The sequence below is a fragment of the Desmodus rotundus genome, chromosome 2, assembly GCF_022682495.2.
Source record: "Desmodus rotundus isolate HL8 chromosome 2, HLdesRot8A.1, whole genome shotgun sequence".
NCBI lineage: Eukaryota > Metazoa > Chordata > Mammalia > Chiroptera > Phyllostomidae > Desmodus > Desmodus rotundus.
Window position 1 is genome coordinate 90,408,858 of NC_071388.1, and position 23,056 is coordinate 90,431,913.

The 23,056-nt window shown below is 34.2% G+C and overlaps 1 protein-coding gene across 1 annotated transcript in view; it reads right to left on the reverse strand.

Annotated features, from left to right (window-relative positions):
• Nucleotides 1–952: 952 nt before the first annotated feature.
• Nucleotides 953–23,056, reverse strand: part of ATG3 (autophagy related 3) — a 29,339-nt gene continuing 7,235 nt past the window's right edge. Inside the window, exons 3-12 of the mRNA XM_024578024.3 lie at nucleotides 22,314–22,363; nucleotides 19,549–19,619; nucleotides 17,912–18,019; nucleotides 14,385–14,434; nucleotides 11,834–11,915; nucleotides 6,660–6,694; nucleotides 6,270–6,425; nucleotides 5,360–5,487; nucleotides 2,832–2,900; nucleotides 953–1,213 (exon numbers count right to left, since the gene is read on the reverse strand). Coding sequence (XP_024433792.1) covers nucleotides 1,132–1,213; nucleotides 2,832–2,900; nucleotides 5,360–5,487; nucleotides 6,270–6,425; nucleotides 6,660–6,694; nucleotides 11,834–11,915; nucleotides 14,385–14,434; nucleotides 17,912–18,019; nucleotides 19,549–19,619; nucleotides 22,314–22,363 — 831 coding nt within the window. The 3' untranslated portion in view covers nucleotides 953–1,131. The remainder of the gene's footprint in view (nucleotides 1,214–2,831; nucleotides 2,901–5,359; nucleotides 5,488–6,269; nucleotides 6,426–6,659; nucleotides 6,695–11,833; nucleotides 11,916–14,384; nucleotides 14,435–17,911; nucleotides 18,020–19,548; nucleotides 19,620–22,313; nucleotides 22,364–23,056) is intronic.

Sequence of the window (23,056 nt, forward strand, 5' to 3'; positions counted from 1 at the left end):
ACTGGTGCAGCTACTGTGGAAAACAGTATGGAATTTCTTCAGAGAACTAAAAATGGAACTGCCTTTTGACCCAGTAATACCACTGCTGGGATTATATCCTAAGAGCCCTGAAACACCAATCCAAAAGAACCTATGCACCCCAATGTTCATAGCAGCACAATTTACAATAGTCAAGTGCTAGAAGCAACCTAAGTGCCCATCAGCAAATGAGTGGATCAACAAAACTGTGGTACATTTACACGATGGAATTCTATGCAGCAGAAAGAAAGAAGGAATTCCTACCCTTTGCGACAGCATGGATGGAACTGGAAAGCGTTATACTAAGTGAAACAAGCCAGGCGGTCAAATAGAAATACCATATGATCTCACCTATAAGTGGAACCTAATCAACAAAACAAGCAAGCAAGCAAAATACAACCAGAGACACTGAAATAAAGAACAATCTGGCAGTAATGATCAGAAAGGAGCAGGGAGAGGGATAATAAGGAGCAATGGGGGATGATAAGGGGTGCCATCAGGAAACATGTATGAAGGACACAGGGACAAAGCCAAAGGGGGTGGGTTCGAGGGTGGGAGGCAGGGATGAATGGGACAGGGCAGACGTGGTGGGGTGAAAATGGAGACAATTGTACTTGAACGACAATAGAAAGAAGAAAATAAATAGAACATATCACCAACTGAAAAAAATAAATATTAACTATTAGCCAATAGGAGTCTTGGGGAGAGCATGAGAGAGGAGGAACAAAGAGGAAGAGAAAGAAGGGAAGGGAAGTCTAGCATGCAGTATTTTCTAGGCCTTGTTCCCACATTATCATCACAGTTAAATACCGTCTTCACAAATGTGAACCAAAAATATTTTTATTATCCTTCTGTATAAGGTACTTCTTCACTTAAAGAGTTGTTATTTAAGAAAAATACTGTATCACTTTTTGATAAGAAGCCAGAAAAAAGATCTCTTTATACCAATTTTTATTAAACAAATAAGGCTGGTAGTGGAACTTTTTTTATTTAATGCATAAACATATAAGTCCGTTTATTAGAGTACATATTGGTGAATATGGTCAATGGTCACATCTATGGATTAATTCTTTACAAATCAGAACCAGTAATTAGGGTAGATTGCTCTCTTCGTTACATTGTGAAGTGCCTTGTGTAGTCATATTCTATTGTTGGAATGACAGCTTGTACAAATTTCAAGAAAATTAGAAGATACCTAGAGGGCTTTGGCTAAGGAAAATACATTGGTAAACAGCTCTATAGTTTAAGCTAGCATTGTAATTATCTATTTTATTAAGCAATAATTTCTCAGAAAAAATACTTAAGGTAAAATCTTAAATCAAGTATGTTTTAAAATTTCACTCATGCAAGTCTGTCTCTATTCCACATGAGGCACTCCCTCATTTTCCATCCCCATTTAATACTTGAATGTAAAAATTCTTGACAAGTAATATGAGTTCCCATAAGCCCAATTATTTTGATATAAAAATAAAGGCAAGGTGTCCATGTTTAAATGACTAGATAATGGCTCTTTCATAAGTCTGCTTGAGTATGTGAGAAAATGAGACAGGGTAAAGAATATAAAAGCACTGAAGCAGAAAAGAAAAAAACAAAATAATTAAGTGGAAACTCTCCCTAAGAACTGATTCTAGATTAGTGTATTTGTACCTGTCATAGAATCTGCTAAATGAGACCATCTTTAATAAAATCCTGCAATTTTTTCTATGTCCCATTATTATTTGGAAACATTAAGAGCTTAATTTTTACTGGTGGGACTCATGGCTCAAGTTTAAATTATATACAGAGTCTTCAAAGTTGCTACCTAGCCTCTAACACAGAGATGAATGCTCGTATTATGCACACTAATATTTCAGGAATAAATCTGGTTTGGACCAAAAACTCTTGGTTTGTTTCAACATCAAATCAGTTCAGTGTACCTCTGAGGGATGCACTTCATTTGCAATGTTTAGGTTATCTGTAATTCCAAGACAGGAAGGAACCCTTAGTCTACTTCTAACACTGAGGGGCACAAAACACCACATCTAATATCAGTCTAGCACCAAACTAATTCAAGCTATTTTGCATCTAAATCATTGACTTTGGCTAATTTTGATGAATCTAGGCTATAGATACATGCATTTCAGTATTCAGCAGTTTAATTTATTCATTTTGATAACCCCAGAGAACTGAGTTAACCCCAAAAGACAAACATAATAAGATACAGGAAGGGTGCTCTTCCTATAGAAAAATGAAAACGAGGGGGGGGGCAGGAATGAAAATACTGTATTTTAAGAATATCTAAAATATGCTTCATGTGCTTCACTTTTTAACCTATTTAGGTTGAATTCTTTACTTCAGAGAGACCTCAGACTGCCACAACTGTACTTTTTCCCTGAAGGGAAAGCACATTTTTGGGAACATGTTATATTGGAAATATACTTAGTGAAAAAGACACTGTATCCTCTAAATTAAGATTACTCATCTTTCATCAACAAATTAAGCCCACTGGATTTCTTTTTCATCAAGAGCAATGGTTTTATATTCACATACTCTTGGCCATTGTCTCTTTGACAAACAAAAGCATTTGGCAAACTTGTTTCAGTTCCTGTAACAAGGCAGAACTAACTAGTACACACAGGGACTGTGCTAATCAACTGAACAAAAGCACAACAATCACAATGTATTCCAAATAATTAGACTCCCACTAAGACTTCCTGATATGAGAGGCTGCAACAAATTATAAGTACTGTGCCTTTAAGGTTATACTAAACCCCCGTCCCGCCCCCAAAAGTAGCAGCCAATTTGCTACTAATCACATCAACAGGTAAGGATACATATGAACACCAAGTTCTCCCCCTCCTTCTGCAACAGTCTCAATGATTTTCTTCATCACCTCAGCATGCCTAAAAGCAAAAGTACAAATCTTATTAATACAGATTAGAACACAAAATAAGAGACATTTTAATAAAGAAATCTACCTCATTTATTGTCAGTGAATCAGTTTTACTATATAATAGTTGCATTGTGAGATATTTTCTCTACTTCCCAACAAGTCAGATTGTTGAGTCATGAAGACAGATTTCTTGGAGGAGGGGATAATTTTAAAAAATTCTGGTAGTTACAAACAAACACAACGGCAACAGTTAGCTTTACCATAATGGAGGTGGAAAGTTGGGGGTGGAAAGTGGGGCCTGGGGGAGGGCAGGGGTAAGAAACCCGGAGAAAGGGAAATCACACCAGGGCAGAATTGCAGAGCAAGGGGCTGTCTGCTAAAAAACAAAAAAGAACCAGACCAGGCAAATTCAAAAAAGCTACATGGTAACAGTTAAGAGAAAAAAAAAGAAAAGAAAAGGAAGATATTTATAATACTGTCATTTTGATTGCTTAATATTTAGGTGAGAATAAGCCAAACTGAATTAATGAAAAGCTAATTGGTCAGTCAAGAAGTTTATATTTTTTCTTTGTCTTCATTTGTACTATAAAATTCATCTGATTCTATTACAAATATTTTTGGATTTTTATAGAGAATGATATTTATCTGAAGTTTCTGTCCTATCCACAAATCTTTTCATAGTCAATTGGTGTTTCTCCTGTGCTATACGACAGAGTGATATCAAAATTATTGTCTGGGCCCAGAAACTGAGAGAAGGGAAACGTACAAAAGTAATGAATGATCTTTTATATACACCCTGGCATAAAAAAATGCTGCTTCAATTTTTATGAATATAACCTTCATGACAGAAGCACTCAACTTAGAAGATGAGAGAGTAAATGTATTAACCCTGGGGCCATAAAGGCATAACCTGAGGTGACCCATGGCAAGGCCTAAACTGTTCTTGAAGTCTCGTTTTACAGGCCCCCAGCTTTTTTTATTTTTGCCACACTTACATTGTAATACATAATATAGTCACTTATTAAAATGTTTAACATTAACTTCCAGTTACATTGCTTACTTCTTTTACCAACTGAGTAAAATTTACACCTCAAAAAGAGACACGTCTCAGTTTAATAAGCACATCCTACAGCCTCGAGCCCAAAGAGGATTCAACTAAATAAAACTCGAAAGTGAAAATCTTTTAGATAATTCAAAACTAAAACTAATGACTCTTGAATTACTTTTCACAGTCATATTAACACCTCTTGACGTCACTTAGAAAAATGAACTAGACTTTCTATGGGATAAAGTTTGAGAATAAAGAGGTTGTAAAAAATGAGAAGAAAATATTAAAGAACTTTTAAAAACTAGAATGTTGCATCAAATTAGTCAATGGAATGAATAGCAAAGTTTTCATCTGAAAAAATATTGTTACAAAAATTTCTCAATGATTTTGTGAAAGTTACCAATTTGAAACAACTGACGAAGAAAATTAGCATGTTACATATTTTATTCTTCTTAAGGAAGTTTCTCAACAAATCACATACATAGGTTCAGCTTCACTTATTTGGCCCTGTGAAAACACACTAATACAAATTATAAAATGTCCTTGATTTGGTAGGATTGAAAACTTCTTAACTGAACAGTATGGTGATTATGGGGGTGGACCGGGGGGCAGGGGTGGGTGAAGGTGGAAGAGTATGGGGGGAGGATAAATGGTAATGGAAAACATACAATAAAAAAAGAAAAGAAAAACTGATTAATTTTAAAAAAGAGTGAAGAAGAATAGAAACTCTGCTTATACGGTTTCCTTCACTAACCAATAAAAGGAGAGAAACAGGTCACCTAGAAAATGCACAAGTTTAACTGTATACTCCATATTCACAGAAAGATACACCACAGTTCAGCAAACCATGTCTAAATGAGTATTTTTTTAATATAAAAACGATCATCCAACTATTCTTGGAGCTAAGAAGAGGAGTAAAATTACAAAGATCTAAAACCATAACTAAACATAAAGATCAAAAATAAATTTTTGACCTGAGGACATTTTTTCTTTGCTTTTAGAGAGATGGGAAGTGGGAGAGAGAAACATCCCTGCGGAGGAGAAGCATCAATGGGGTTGCCTCCCATATGTGCCCCGACTCAGGATCGAACCTGCAACCTAGGTATGTGCCCTGATCAGAAACTGAACTTGGAACCTTTCTGTGTATGGGACGATGCTCCAACTAACTGAGCCACACTGGTCAGGGCCAAGAAAATATTCTTAATGAATTAAATTTAAAATAAATTTGTAAAGTTTTTCCTTTTTCTTATATATTTCTAAGCATAAGAACATTTCTAAGGAAGACTAAAGAAATTTTATTTGCTTATTTAGTAAAATTTTTTTGTTAGGGCACTACATTTATAAACTCCCCAAGTAACAAATCCATGAAGTACACACACAAACACACATATATGTATATATGTGTATATACATACACAGACCTGCATGGGTGAACTGAACACATAGGAGGTGGTGGGAGATGAGGATGATTTTCAATGGTCACTGTTTTCTTCACATGATCTTGACTGATATCTTCATACATGTGCTCAACTGTTAAAGGCTGCCGTTGCTGAAACCATAAAAAATGCTTTGAAATTACTGTTTAAAAACGTCTAGGCCTAAACTTCAATGTTTACATTTGTCCCCACCTCACACATCACTTGCAATTCAGAATTCTAGGCTATTGAGAATTACCACATTATCTAGGGGAAAGTTTATACCAAGGAAGGAGGAGAGGAACATGTCTGTCCATCAGGCTATGTGACATCAACCACCACCTAATGTAATAAAGATCCTACATAAAGACAGTTCATAGTTATCCAAATATTTTATAACTATAATTCATCTTTTAGGCCTATTCTGTTTTATTTTCTTGTTTCCCATTTATACTCATTGTAATGACAGATTGAACAAGTTAATTTTATTTATCTTTTAATTCAATTAAGTGGATGACCTTTTTAAAAAAAGTTTTCTATCTTAAGAAAAAAAAAAAAACACATGTGACATGATCGTTCTGTAAATGCCTGGATATCCAATATGTGTAATCCCAAACAAAATTTAATCAACAAACCAGGTTCAATATCCCTGACATTTTGAAGAATAAGCTCAGAGACCAAGCATAAATATGTAACAGATTATTCAGGTTTAATTCTTAGTAATGATGTTGTCATATTGAATAATTCATAGTTTCTTCAAAATAAGAATCAAATGCAATTATTAACCATAAAATTGCAAAATAAAAGATTTCTAAAACTTAAAAGGCCACAATATATATCACTAGACCTAATGTAGAAATTAAACTCCACAATTTAAAATATGTACATTAAAATTAAGTTTTTCTTTATTTTTTACCTCATCATAGCCAAACAACCATAGTCGTGGAGTCTGGTAATATTTATCATAAGTGATGTAAAGGTCGTAAGTTCTGGTTTGCAAAATAACATCTTCACCTCCAGCATCAGTTTTAGTTTTACAGGCTTCCACTATTTTCCTTGTGTCTAGGGTAGCCTGGCAATGAAGGAGAAACATTTACAACCACTAAAGTCAGTATGAATGTGACATTTTAGAAAATTCTATGTATTTCTTTCTCAAAAGCAGGTATAACTTAAAACTCAAAATATTATATGCTATAACCAATGTATACATATACATAAAACTTATTTGACAGATCAAGATATTAATAAAAACACTAACCCCCAAGTTCATTCATTAATAATTAACTAAAGAAAACAATTTACAAACCTCATCTGTTTCCAACAATCCACTCTCTTCATATTCTGTTATAAAAAGCAACAAAAGGTTAATCAAATTCAAAATAATTTCCTAAACTAAATTATATATTATTTCAAGAGTAGCAGTAAAAAACTGGGTTGTGTTTTTTGTTTCTAACCAAAGATAATGAATAAACATAAGTGAGCTAATTCTATACCTATTTCTAAAGCAGCAGATACTTTACCTGGCAGAGAGCCAGATCAGAAAAAGCATATGTGGGCTTGGTCAGAGCTACAGTCTATTATTAATACCACTGGCACAATAAAACTGTGAAGTCCTCTGAGACTCTACAGCACACACAAGGTGATTTATATAATTGCATAAAACATGCTCATTAAAGTCATCAGTCACTTCTGTGCTGAATCCAGTGTTTAAGTCCCAGTTTTCATCTTAATTGACCTCCCTCAGCTTTTTTAAGATACTATATTTTCTGAGCTTTCCTCCCATCTCACTAGCTTTTTCTTCACTATTACCCTGTGCTGGGTCCTCTTCATCATCTTGACCATTTAAAAAACAAAACCAAAAAACAAAAATAACTCCACAATAATGAAGGGCTCAGTTTAAGGACCTTGCACTCTTCCCTTTCTGCACTTGCTCCCCTGATGATTTCACTAGTCTCAGTGACGTTAGATGCTGATGACTCCCAAATTTATTCCCTGACTACAGACCTGGATACCTAACTGTTTAATTTATGGCTCCAATGACTGACTAAGGGCATCACAAATATCCCATGTCCAAAACTGAGCTCCCAACTTCTCTCCACAGCTATTCAGGTCCTAAAAGTTTCCCCAGTTTAGTTAATGCCACTGTTCCAGATAGGTCAAAAACCTTGGAGTCACACTTGATTATTCTCTCTCTCATGCCACATCCACTCCAGCAGCAAATTCTTTTTTTGCTCCCACCCTCAAATATGTCCACAATTTTGTTTCTCATCATTTCCAAAGTTACCACTTGAGTCCAAGCTACCATCATGTTTTGCCTAGTTATCAAAATAGCCTCCTAACTGCTATCCTATCCCCCTTCAGTCTACTCTCAACACTGCAGTCAGTCACTGTGGTTCTGCTAAAATGTTAAATCTCATGCTAAGTCACTCCTCTGCTTAGAAAAGCCCTCCAATGGCTTCTCTTCTCACTTATGAGTTAAAGCCAGGGCCCTACATGATCTGCCCCAAGGTTACCTCTCTGGCTTCACGACTTACTACTCTCCCCTCGCTCCTCTCTGAACACAGGATTCTTCTCACAGTATCTTAGAAGCCACAAGTGCTCCTGCCTCAGAGCCTTGCACTCCTCTTCCGATATCCAAATAGCTTGTCCACTCACTTCCTACCAGGCTTTACTCAAATGGCATATTCTCAATTAGATTTTTCTTGACAAATCTATTTAACAACTACAACACTCACCCCACCCCAAGGCTCCCTTTATCCTCCCTTTTCTCCCTAATGCTTATAACCAGGTAATACAGTAAATGTTTTTGCTTTTGTATTTTTTGCTTGTTTACCACTTTATCTCCTGCTCCTAAGTATCTGATACATAGATACTGTATTGCTCAATAATATTTGCTGAATAATGAATGTAATTAACTTATATGAGATACCATCAACACTTCTAAGCAAAATTACATACACAAAAATTATTTAACTTTACTTCAAGGTAAGTGTAACAAACATACTAAAAAGCTGTCAGATATCTGAGGCAGTCCCACAGCTTACACTCTAAAAACAGTGCTTTACTCATAAAGTCCTTCCTACACCCCACCACAGCTTGGACCACTGTATGCCATTCAGAGACAGATGGAATCCCAAAGAGTATTTGTGCAAGAAGGTGGTTCTGACAATCATGACTCATCCAGGTGGAAATGAAACTAAACAAGATGATACCAAGTTCAGGAGATCTGGGTTGGAGGTAAGATATGAAAGTCTTGAGCACAGAGATGGTATCTGAGGTTCCTGTGAGCAATTCTGGTTACAAGTAATTCATTTATATTTCTTCAAAGAATGGGAGTTAACCATGGAAAAAAGAACAAGACGGACTAGAATTTAGGAAAAAATACACAGCTAGGTTTCGTGGGACTCAATGTAATTTAGAAAATAGCACTGAAAGGCTGCTCGGTAGCTCAGGCTATGCTGTCACGTCATCAACAAACACCACTTGCCATTACTGTGCTTCACCTCCACCTGGCACCATCTTCTACTTGTGCACGCTCCCAAACATCTCTTCCTCACAATAAATTCTGTGTGTTTTAGGGTCCAGCCACCTTACAGTCTCCAAGATGCCTGTCCTCTGTATCTTTTCACATTCTCTTCCTTTTTCTAACTGCTAATTCTCTCTCTCTCTCTCTCTCTCTCTCTCTCTCTCTCTCTCTCTCTCTCTCTCTCTATATATATATATATATATATATATATATATATATATTTAAACCCTCATAGAAAACCTAATGTAATTTATATACCACTTTTCCTGTTGCACAAATTTCCATGCCAGACCTTGTTATGCTATTACAAAAGCCTAAAAACTAGATAAAAATTGATCTGGGAGTGTAGGAAAAAGAAAAAAAAAAAAAGAAACTCCATGAAATTGTAACATTTAATAGCTGGGCAGAAGTCAAAGAACCCCAGAACACCTAGAAGAAACAGACAACAGTCAAGGGAGGAGGAGGAAAACCCGGTGTCATAAAAAACAAGGGGGACTTCTAGCCAAGATGGAGGCGTAGGTAGATATACTGTGTCTTCTCCCACAACCAAGAGGAGGACAATAAATTTTAAAACAAAAAACAACAGAACTGACAGAAAATCAAACTATACGTAACTCCAACAACCAAAGAGTTAAAGGGGCCAGAGCAGGTGTCCCCACATTTGCGTGTGGATAAACAGGGAGGAACAACTGGGGAGCGAGACAGACCACACAACCCAGGGTTCCAGCCCAGGGAAATAAAGCCTTAAAACTTCTGACTGAAAACACCTGTGGGGCTTGAGGTGGCAGGAGAAACTCCCATCCTTACAGGAGAGTTGGTTGGAGAGACCCACAGGGTCCTAGAACATACACAACCCACCCACCTGAGAATCAGCACCCGAAGGGCCCAATTTGATTGTGGGTAGCGGGGGAAGTAACTGAAAGCCAGCAGAGACCTGTGCCCTCAAGGCCACATGTTGCCCTGTCCTGGTGAACACCTAAGGTTCTGCCCCATATTACAAGTAAAAGGAGCACTGTGACAAAAAATGGCCCAAATGAAAGAACGGATCAAAGCTCCAGAAAAAAATACAACTAAGCAATGAAGAGAGAGCCAACCTATCAGATGCACAGTTCAAAACACTGGTAATGAGGATGCTCACAAAAATGGTTGAGTAGGGTTGCAAAATAGAGGAAAAAGTGAAATAAAAGAAAATGCACAGGGAACCAACAGTGATGGGAAGGGACTCAAACCAACAGTTTGGAGCAGAAGGAAGAAATAAACATTCAACCAGAACAGAATGAAGAAACAAGAATTCAAAACAATGAGGAGAGGCTTAGGAACCTCTGGGACAACTTTAAACATTCCAACATCCACATCATAGGGGTGTCAGAAGGAGAAGAGGAGGAACAAGAAATCAAAAACTTATTTGAACAAATAATGAAAGAGAACTTCCCCAATCTGGCAAAGGAAATAGACTTCCAGGAAGCTCAGAGAGTCCCAAGGAAGTTGGATCCAAGGAAGCACACACCAAGACACATCATAATTAAATTACCAAAGATTAAAGAGGAGAGAATCTTAAAAGCTGCAAGAGAAAAGGAGACAGTTACCTACAAAGGAGTTCCCATAAGACTATCAGCTCATTTCTCAAAAGAAACCTTGCAGGCAAGAAGGGGCTGGAAATAAGTATTCCAAGTCATGAAAAGCAAGGACCTACATCCCAGATTACTCTATCCAGCAAAGCTCCCATTTAGCATGGGAGGGCAGATAAAGTGCTTCCCTGATAAGGTCAAGTTAAAGGAGTTCATTATCACCTAATCTTTATATGAAATGTTAAAAGGACATATCTAAGAAAGAGATGATCAAAAATATGAACAGTAAAATGACAACAAACTCACAACTATCAATAATCAAACCTAAAAAAAACAAAAACAAACTAATCAAACAACTACAACAGAATCACAGAAATGGAGATCTGTGGAGGGTTATGAGCAGGGAGATAGAAGGGAGAGAATGGGGAAAAATGTACAGGGAATAAGAAGCATAAATGGTGGGTACAAAATAGACAGGGGGGAAATTAAGAATAGTATAGGAAATGTAAGAAGCCAAAAAACTTGTATGTACGACCCATGGACATGAACTAAGGTGGGGGAATGCTGGTAGGAGGGGGGTTGCAGGACGGAGGGGAATAAAGTGGGGAAAAATAGGACAATTGTAATAGCATAGTCAATAAAATATATTTAAAAGAAAAAAACTAAAAACCAATTTCTTATGTAAAAAAAACAAGGAAGAAAATGGCTAGTAGAATCAAATCATACAGGGGAAAATGTATAATAAAGACGGATTGAATTTAACAGAGAGGTTGCTCTGGTGACAGCAATTTTTTCATCTATTTTTAAATATCTGAGGTTTCACATGTATTAAAGATTATCATGCTAACAGAATATGAAAGTTAGAATAGCTATATACTTTTAATCATTACTCTGTTCTGTTAGTACAGAGGGTTTCTATCTCCTGTAACAGTGGTTCATGAATGCAGTGATTCTCAGCTGGCAACCCTTGGAAGGCATTTCCGAATATCAGGAAATATTGAGGGGATTCTGCGTAGTTCAAAAGGCCCCCTTAAAAGTCACTATTGTAAGGTATCACAGTACAATGTTATCAAAAAAGAAAAAGAAAATACAAATGCATAACCAAACGTTGTTTGGCTTTAAAAGTTAGTTTTAAGAATCTGTATCTTACAGCAGCACTCAGCATTGAAGATTTATGGCTAATCTTTATCCCAGTAGAAATAATGCTGTCAAGGCTATGCTCTAGGTAAAGTAGAAGATTCCAAGATCAAAGTTAGTTCTGCAGTGATTAAAGTTAAACTAAACAAAATCCTCTCTGGGCTATTAAGTGTTAAAATTTAACATGAATTACAAATATTCCCAAATCAATATTCTAGTGTGGTTAAAGCAAATCTGGAATACAGATACCTTCCATATCTGCAGCTTCTCCTTCCTCTTCCTCCTCCTCCTCTTCACATAATGCTGAACAATCTTGGAGTTTTATACTGTCCTTTGAAATCAATTATATTTAAAGTCACTTAAATATGTTTGTTATTTCAAATACATGCCAGCAAAGTTCTGACTAGCAAAATAAAAGAGTGCTAATACAGTCCTTATGCTCCAGAAACTCCTACTCCAGTGAGATGACAAACCCTGAAACAATCATTGAAAGTGCTGTGACTGAAAAATATAGAAAGTTGCCCTGGTCCGGTAGCTCAGTTGGTTAGAGCATGGTCCCAAAATGCCAAGGTTGCAGGTTCAATCCCCTGGCAGGGCACATACAAGAAACAACCAATGAATGCATAAATAAGTGGGAGAACAAATCAAATCAATGTTTTTCTTTCTCTCTCTTCTCCCCCTTTCCTCCCTCTTCACCTCCTTCCCCCCCTTCCTGCCTCTCTAAAATTAATTTAAAAAAGAAAAATATTTAAAAAAGCATTATAGAAACACCAAGAGAAACATCAATAGTTATCTAAGCTAACCATTTAAAAATAGTAACAAATAAAACAATATTTTTAGTTAAACAATTCGTTAGTATTAAAAAATTAGTTAAAAGTTTTATTAACTTGAACACATAATTTAAGACAAAAAGGTATATATATTTATAAATCACAATATATTTACACGTTAAATGTATCATTACAATCAAACAATGTATCTTAATTTATGAATATACTGGCTGAATTAAGGATTTACAATTCTTAGAACACATAAGATTTCAGTTCAATTTCTTAACTATCTTAGCACTAGAATGAAAGAATGCTAACCAAAGACAAGCCTAATATATTAACATACTTATCATTTTCACATAATATTCTAAAAATCTGAAGTCAATGTAAAAGTCAAAAACTGGATACCTAGTTGTACCTTATAATTGACAATTTTAATTAGGGATAATTTTACTTATCACTAGAAACTTAAATCATATGTGCCACTATTACACCAAAAATATAAAGCAATAGAAGAAAGTATCTGGGTAATTGTTCAATGAGCCAGAATCTGGCAAACTGATCATTAAGGGAAATTCTAATCACATTGGATGTTCATACTTGATATAGTAAAATACACTGGCAATCGACAACAAAGATTAATACTTGGGGTCTGGATGGCAAGTATTCTAAGCACTAAATGATAAAAAATAATGTAAATTTTATATTAAATAGGAAATAACAGGAAAGATACATTCTAATTGCAAATTATTCTAAGTATTCATCCTTTAGCAGGACATAATGTTGTTAAGTGGAATACCAAGCACCATATTAACCACTATTGCATTAATTAAAAATTCTTGAAAGAATTCCCCTAAACCTAACAAAATATTGTTATCTGAACTACTCTACCATTTATCATTCCCAAAACCTGAAGCATATACACTAAAGGCTGGAACAAACAAGATCCTTTGAAGCAGCAAAGCCATTTTGTTTAATTTCCCCTCAGTCATTCAAATTCTCCAAAAAGTAGAATTTCAAAAGGATAAATAGACTAATGAACTGCATTCAAGCAAGCATAAAGTGAATTTCTAACAGGCATAAAATTGTACACTGGAAAAAAAACCTTTTTTTAGTTTCTAAAATTCTGTTAAGCCCAGTTACAAATCCCAAAAGATCCAAGTAACAAAAACAAAGAATAATATCTTAAACTAGTAATTGTTTCATAAGGAAAAAAGAAACACAATTAATCTCTTTAAAGATTCTCTTCTCTAAGAGACGTGACTGTTGACAAAATAATTAAGAAATGATGTGTAAAGACATTTTGTATTATTTTTTCACATTTCAAAAAACTATGTAAAAATATAAAGACAAGTACAATCATTCTCTTTAGAAATGAAAAGCTGTTATAGTCTGAATTAACTGAAAACTTTCAAGCAGGAAAATTCCACCCAATTATGTATTTTACCTTCCCCCCAAATTGTACAATACCACCTAATTTAGCTTCCACTCATGATTCAAAAGTCATGATTCTGAATGATGCTGAAATTTACCTTTAAGTTTAAAAATAAATAAATAAAACTTCATACTAGCAGTAAATTAAGAAATAAGACGTAATGAGTAAATTGCTTAAAAAATGTTGAAACTACAAAATTTTAACTATATCATTACCATCTACTACTCAGCAAGTAGACAGAACTACTTCAAAAGCTTCCACTTACAGAACATTTAGTACTTAAAAATAAAAAGCTATTTCTTTTACACCAGACTAGAAGCCCTCTCACTTAGTAAAAATTAGATTTTATCAGTTACAATCTCAAAAAATGTTTTTCTTAACCTATGACAGATGAAGGAAAAGAAGAGAAGCACTGGGAAACAGAACTGTTTCAATACGATGATATACAAAAATGAGAGGGGAAAAAAGCTAGAATATAAAAGAGCTTGATAACAGATAATCAGTTTGAGTAAGAATAATATGAGTACTCTTAAAATATATATATATGGAAATAACTAGGTCGCTGAATTTGGAAACATATCCAATAAACCAGTACCTTGCTTTCCAGTGTGATCTCCTTAACTGCTTCGGTTATTCCTGTAACACCTGTTTAAAATTGTGCAAGAAAGAGTAACTTGAAGTTGTAAACATTCTTCTGATTCAAGCAATATAAAAACACTTAAATTTATCTAAATTCTCACAACTGCTCAGAAATGAGGAGGCAATGTTAGCAGCATTTTAAAAATTAACTCTAATAGGAATAAATAATCCCAAAGGTACTTCTCAAATTAAAAAAATAAAATACCAATTCGATATTTTACCATGAATTATACTATTCTATCATTCTTCATTTACTTTCCTTTATTTACTTTCTTTGTGAGTCTCTATCAAATTATCTATTTATTCTCATAAATAGATTAAGAGACTGTAGGAGTCATATTTACATTCTATTTAAACTTTCATCAAAATATTCTCAACAAGGTATTAGTTATATTAATATGCCATTTGCTTCAGAAATCTAGGACACCCAGAGGTACTAATATCATATCACATTTATGTGGGGCTGTTTTACTATTTCCACATCTTGTTTAATCCTTACAAATACTATCTGTGAGATAGATAGGTAATAATTTCTTCCTACAAAAAAATAAAGTCTCCTGAGAAGTAAAATATCTTGAGAGTCACAGCCAGTCTAGTGAGATACTGGGATTCAAATCCACATGTTCTGACCATTGGTTCAATGCTGCAACCACTGCCTAAGCAGCTACCTCAGAACTTACTCATCTTGATGAAGGTGGTATTATGCATACAGCAGCACGACATATCAGCTAGACATTATTTCTAATTCAAAATATATGTCAGTGTTGGGATGAAAATACTACAGACAAGAACCCTACATACAAAATAGGCTTTGCCCCTTTGTTAATCTTCTACAATCTTGATATATCTGTTCAGTATGTCAAAACACAAATGAAAAATGCCACAATTCACAACTCTTAGCATAAAGCTTTTACTTCATAGTAATTTTTCTAAAAATTACTATGTGATATGTGATTACTTCTTAGCACTAAAAACCAAATCTTAACATACTGTATTGGTATTGTAAAAACAATTCACTGAATCAACTATATAGAAACAAAGAAAATAAACCTCTTCAATCTGTATAAATATGCATTAAACCAGACTCTTCTAAAAGTAGTATACACTGGCAAAAAAAAAAAAAAAAACAGAAAAAGAAAGAAAGACAGGTAGAAAGTTTAAATGACTCTAATGAGGATAATACTTTCAAGGGCTATGATGGTTAATTTTACACCAACTTGGGTAGGTTACTGTTTCCAGATACTTGTTCAAACACTAGTCTAGATGTAGTTGTGCAGGTATTTTTTAGATGTTATTAACATTTACGTCAGTATACTTTGAATAAAACAGACAAACAGACTACTGTCCATCATGTGGGTGGGTCTCACCCAATGAAGGCCTTAAGAGAAAAGACTTGAGGTCCTCAGAAAGAAGGAGTGCTGCCTTTAGAAGACAGCTGCAGCCATCAACCCTTACCTGGGCCTTCAGCCTGCTGGCAAGCCTGCCCTATAAACTCCAGACTTCCCAAGATCCCGCAATCACATAAGCCAATTCCTCAAAATAAATCTATCCATACTTAAATCTGTATCTGCAATCTATTATCATTATATCCTCATTCTGTTAATTACATTTCTCTGGAGAACCCTAATACAAGGGCTAAAAGAAATCAAAGGAATCTGAAAGGACTAAAGCAGAGATGCAGCAAAACCCCCCCAAAACCCTGAGGTGACAAGGAACCAGGCACTTTGTGAGTCAGTAGAAGCACTGCTTTAATCAAATCAGGATATAATTTAAACCTGAAGTTCTAAGGTTATCTCTCATAAACATTAGTTATAATTTATTATGTACATCAAATTAACTGCAGTAGAATACTAAGTTGTTTTCCACATATCAAAATGTTACTTGACCCCATAAGCAGGGCAACCATTTGTGTTAATTGTTCATTTTCTGTAATAGATCTTTGTCAATCCTATCACACTGACACCTACTTATCTATGTAATGAATGCTTTTATAAATATGCACCTGAATTCTGGGATAGTAATTATAGAATAAAATACAACTAGACAACAGAGTAACTCATTAATTTTACATCAGAAACCTAGTATAATCAATGGCTCTAGTCATTCAACAGACAATTTCCTACAGGTGTGCTGCCCAAACTTCTAGCAGCACTAAATGGGAAAACTAAAGCAGAATAGCCAAATGATTTTGGAAATGATGGAAAATAAAACAGGGAAAAGAGGATAATTTTTTAAATTAGTTTAAAAAGTTATTCAATCTGCTATTTTCTTTAGGACTTGACATAACACTGAACTCATTAAGAATAACAAGTGAGCTTCCCATCAAGGAGACCCAGTCCTGAATCTGTACCTATTATCACCATAAACAAACAGATGGCAGCCAGTGTCCCTTATCCAGACTACTGGAGAAACTGACATAACAAGGTTCTTCTTCCTGGGCAAATTACTTAGCCTGTGTGTATTGTAGTCCGTCTCAATTAAGGGCAGAGATTTTGCCCCTTTTGGAATATTTGGCAATGCCTGAAAGTATTTTTGGTTGTCACAACTGGCAGAATGTACTGACATGTAGTGGGCAGAGCTCAGAGACACTGCTAAACATTCTGTATTGTATAGAAAAGGCTGTAACAAAGAATTACCCAGCCCAAAATGTTTATAGTACTAAAGTTGAGAAACCCATTTCTACCACTACTTTTGATATACCTCCTACTTTCTAGGGCTTAGAGGAAGAAAACTTATTTTCAGTATTCTAGATTTAAACTCCAAACATACTTATTCATTAGAAGTCAGTCACAAATTATAATTAACTATAGCAGCACACAATAATATGCATTTACATAGTTAATATAAAACATAGTGGCAAATCAGATTTTTAGGACTTGGAATTAAAAAAAATCATATTCAGAGATCCAACTAACTTATGCAAATATACCCTTATGAATGGCTTAAATTTAGTTAAATCCTTTAACAAAAATTTGTTAAACAACTTCTATATCAGATAATATAGACACTGAGGATTCAACAATGAACCTCTATCTTTATAGTCCTTACAAACCTCTTAGTAGTCATTCAAGAAATAATTATTAAGTAATTTTAAATGCCAGGTCTTCGAGTAAAGCAAATATGAGTAGAGTATGGTTCCTGTCTTAAAGCTCATCATTCAACAATTGAATGTCATAAGAATAAGGGATCCAAAGCAAAGTAGTAAGCACAGTCAGTGTTTCTAATTGGCGTTCTTCCTTTCTTTAGACATAAAGAAAATGACATGCATATTTTCAAATTGCTACCAAAGTAGCAATACTGTAGATATATGGTATACTCCAAGAGCATTTTTTTCCAATTTGTCCTCCTGCTTCTTTTCTGGTAAGTCCACTGTGCCTTATGTATACTCTTTTTGTTTTGCTTTAAATCAAAGCTGTTATAAAATATTATAAAATAGCCTAAAACAATGTAACCCAAATATATGCCATTCTATTCTCCTCTTACCTGTGTTATGATAAGTATCTACCCATCCTCCATCACCATCATCTTCTTCAATGATAGCTTCCAACTCATCTGAATATTCCATCTGCTTGCACCGCTTGTAGCACGGCACTATAAAAAACGGCAAACACAGTTAGCAACAAATAATCTGCCTCCTATAAATCCATTTTTAAGAAAAGAAAGTTTATATCATAAAATACATTTTTACCACCAAAATATTAGTGAATATTACAGTTCACTTCTAATAAAAGTGATTAAAGAATTACATGTAGCCCAGACACAATTATTTGACCACATTTATCTTTCTCTAAATAGCTTATTTTTATTTATTTAAATTGTATTTTTAAAAAAGATTTTATTAATTTATTTTAGACAGAGGGGAAGGGAGGGAGAAAGAGAGGGAAACAACAATGTGTGGTTGCTTTTTGTTCGCCCCCTACTGGGGACCTGACCTGGCCCACAACCCAGGCATGTGCCCTGACCAGGAATTGAACTAGCAACCCTTTGGTTTGCAGGCCAGCGCTTAATCGACTGAGCCACAACAGCCTGGGTTAAGTAGCTTATTTTTAGAAGACAAGCAGAAAGGCTCTACTGGGAGTGTTCTATAAATTCTTTATCCTGATGGTCTGTGAAAACTGCAAGCTGAAGCAAGAGATGTCATTGTTCAACTTCAGGCTAATGAATAATACCTTATTCTAATAGCTTTACTCTCAGAACATGGAGGTACCACCTGTTATTCTTAGAGGTGGTAGAGGTGACCTCTAGCTATTCATAATGGATAAACCAGTGTAAAATCCACTGCTAAATTTTATTCTATTACACGATATTGGTATCAGGTTTTTCATATAGCAAATGTGTCAATTATTAGGTATTATTATTCATACAAGCCTAAAACTGAACAATTATAGTGTAAAAACATTATGCTATATGGTCAACAAATTGCTATGAATACCCTAACTTTTTTAAAACAGGCAGGATATTAATGATTTATATTAACAAAAAAATACACTATAGGAAGAAGAAATAGATACTTTGTATATATGTTCCTTTTCCTATAATGGGTAAATTAGAATGGAAATCAACATATTGTTACATGATTATATAGGTAGGGACTATAACTTTTTTGTGCTGTTTTCAAAGTAACTTCATAAATAAAATGTTCTGTTTCAAAAGCATTTTTTAAACCTATAAACCATTTTTCAATGACATATGGATAATAAAATCTTTAGTTTTGAGCTTTTAAATGTCAAAGTTAGTGTCAATTTCATTTTCCATGAAAAATTTAAATCTCAAGATGAAAATCAAATAGCTAAAAAAGATTATTAAGTCAACTTAAAAAAAAATCCTATTAGAAGAAGTCCAACTCTGCTTAGGGGCCCTTTTCCAACATATCCTAAAACTAGACATTTCTGGCAAAAAGAAATAACAAAAAGAAAGGAGATGAGTATCAAGTAAGAAAATAAAACACCTTAGCAACAGAAAACCCAGAATTTCATTAAATGTCCAAATTTGTCTGAAAGCATCCATAAGTACAGCTTTAAGCACTAATTAAGATCAATAAGTGCTAAGGTTTTTCTTTTTAAAGTAAATACGTAATTCTTTGTGCAGAACTGACTAATATATGCAAACATAATTCTTACCATTTTTGGTGACCAAAAATTGTTTGCCTGTTGGAAGGTATGCCTTCACTTTCAATTCTTCCCCTGTAGCCCTTTAAAAGAGTGAAAAGCACCAAAATACAAAAAAAAAAAAAAAAAAATTTAAGGCAAAGACAAAACACATTTAAATCTCAAAACTGCACAATCCACAACCCTGAGTAAACTGTTTTACAACTGGTTTGGGAAGGATGCCATTAAGTGATACATTTCAGGACATCAAAGAACAAAGCAATATTGTAAATGAAGTGTACTAAGAGATGCAGATGGACCTAACAGAATTTGGATTAATATTAGACAAAAAATATAGAATAATACAGAGTGACTATTATGTTTGGCTCTAAGCAAAAAGAAAATGCTGTTCTTTAGTGAGTATAATCTCATTTAGATTTTTAATCCTAAAGTACTCCTCATCTTGAGACCAAGAAGAAGCTGAAAAATAGCTGCATGACATTACATAACAAAGTAGGTGTCAGCAAGATCTCTGTTGCTACCACTCTTAAATTGGAACTAAAATATAAAAAAAGGTGCTTGGAAACACAAGATGGTAACATTGAGAATAAATGAAAACAAACAAAAAAATAGTCAGTGCTTTTTAAGTAGAGGATTTAGATCTCTAACATGTATTATTTTTATTTGATCTTCAGAACCCTAAGAGGTGGATAACATTAATATCCCCTTTTTTATAGGTAAATAAACTAGAGATTAAAGAAGATTGCCCACAGTTAGAAAGCCAGAAGGTGGAAAAGCCAGGATTATGCCAAGTGAGTCCAGGGTCCCTGCTTTTAAACACGACTCCCTCTGATTTTTCAGTGCTACTCTAGAACACCTCATTAATAATTTGTTCAAAGAATCTTCTGTGGGTCACCTACTGGAATTGGCCAGAGCTGGGGTGGAATATGACTTCTGTCCCAAACACATGAACATTTGGAGTCCTACTGCCTTCTCAGGTTCAATCTAAAGTTCAAATCCTCTATTTGAGCACAAAATAAAGCCAGGTACCCTTCCGGATGTCCTTGGACCTTTCCCAAATGTCAAATTCAACAATGTCATGGCAATGGCTGAAGTTCTCAGGGAAGAAGATATAATAAGGTCTTGGTGGCATGTATAGACATGAATGTGTAGCATGGAAATATTCTGTTTCAAGCATTGATTTAAAATGAATTGTTCCTTTGGTCTCAGGGATTCAGCCAGAAGTGTGGACAACACTGGAGTGAGGTATAATTGAGTTCTGTTACAATGAAATTATCTCAATCATCACAATTCATAAAGTAGAACCATAAGCTACTGCCTGCTAAAAGATCCAGTCCATATATATAATCCCTATAACAATACTATATATTGTATATATAAATTAGATAATTAAGGACTATGATAAATAAATCTGAAAAAGAGAACGTGTATCATACTGAAGAAAATCCTAAATTAGTTGTTTACAAAATGCACATTATTTTAAATTTTATATACCTATCTGACTTAAAATATGTATGCAATATAGCCCAGACCTACCTAAATACAGTTTTAACTTAATGCAGGATGAAGAAAAAAAAAGTCAACCACTCTTACTAAATCAGATAGTTTCTATGACATTAACTCAGTTTTAAATATGGAACAAAAATAAGTGTAGGAAAGACAAGGACATAAAAATAAATCTGACATTTTGGCCTTGATACATAAGAAACAATGCTCTGAAAGATAAAGAACAATTGACAATTAGCAGTAGCTGTTTTGGATATTTGTTAAATATGAAAATTAAGGAGAAAAGGCCACGCATGAAAGAGTTCCAACTCTGGTTTAAAATATTTTGATTCTTTAAGCTCTTTAGATATTAAAGAAAATATTATCAATTACAGCCTGGGTTGATTCTAGAAACCCTCCTTCCAAATAAAAACCGTGCCTTTCGGCCGTAATTGAGAAACTGTTGTTGAGGGAAACAAGGGACATAGTAAGTTGAACAACTTATATCCAAACAAGATGATAATTCCAGAAAATTCTAAAACAATTAAAGTAATTCTGCCAGTATTGAGATAACTTTTTCAGCAAATGTCTCGTGGTTTTACTATAAATACTTGGAAGCAATGAAACTGTACTTTTTTATAACATTCTGTTATTATTCAGAATATTTTGAGTATATGATGAGATCAACTAAATTGCTTAAATTACTTTTATAATTAAAAGAAAAATAAAGAAAATGAACCATTTTTTTAAGTCTATTACTTGCAGATTTCCCATGAAGACCTTAAGAAAAAAACAAGTTATCACGTAACTTTTAAACTTCTGAGGTTATTCCTAAAAAGGGAGCATACTTTTAAATTTCAATCAAAGGTTTTACAGTTAAAGAACATAAGACTCTGTAAAATCTCTGCATTAATTAACATTATAAAAATATTCACTAAATACTTGTTAATTTGAAAAAATGAGCCGATCAAATTTATAATCTCTTGAATGCTATTTTTAAAAGACAATATAAAGAAAAGGAATACTAGTAAAGGAAGTGAAGGCATTTATCTCAAAAATGCCCATCTTTTGTACCAACGGAGCAAAAAAAAAAAATACAGGTGTAACACCCAATTTTTCTTCCTTTATTTTTACCTTGAATGTCACTGGGGAACTGCTTAATAGAAAAATCTACTGAAGAGGATTAGATTGGTCATTATAATTTGTATGCCCTAACCTTGTTTTCAAACTGCCATAACTATATGAAGTCATACTTTTTACTATTTTTCTATTCTTCACCCAAGATTACTTACCATTGCCATGTTGGACAGTGGTGAACTAAGTGATCTCCAGCTGCCACAAACTATTAAGGATTTAGAAGGAATATGAAAAGGTAGAAAGAAAAATTGAACATTACTGAATGTAAAGTGGCAAAATACCAAAAGTGATCATCTTGTGTACCCTGATACCCAACCATCAGTTTAAATGCAAACAGCACCAAGTCGTCTATACTAGCCTGAAGATTTTTGATTATTATTAAAACTGCAAAAATTTTAACATCCATAGAAGTTTAAATTAATTTTAGAAGAAAAAACATTAAATGCTATTTTTAATTCAATTTTTATCACTGGATTAAATGTCAAAGGCATACATACACATCATGAAATATATAAAGTTGACAATACAGGATTTAAGGTGTCAAAAATCATTTTATGGATAAATAAAATGTAAAAAGATTCCTGCTAGTGGCTGATAACTCAAGAACTTTGGAAAAAAATTACTAAACAGATACATGGCTAATGTAAGAATAGTTTATTACATTACATTTCTTCCTTTAAAAAAAGAAATTTCCTAGGTAACAGCCAATTTGCAAGTTTTTTCACACTCTTAAAGAAATATTAACAAGAGTGAGAAATGTAGGGCCAAACAATGGAAAAAAGCTTAGAAGCTTTTGGATTGACTTGGACAACAGCAAGACAAAAAAGAAATTGAATGCTCCAACCACCTCGCTGAGTGGCTGAGGCGGTTAGAGCACCGTCGGAAGCACACCAAAAGG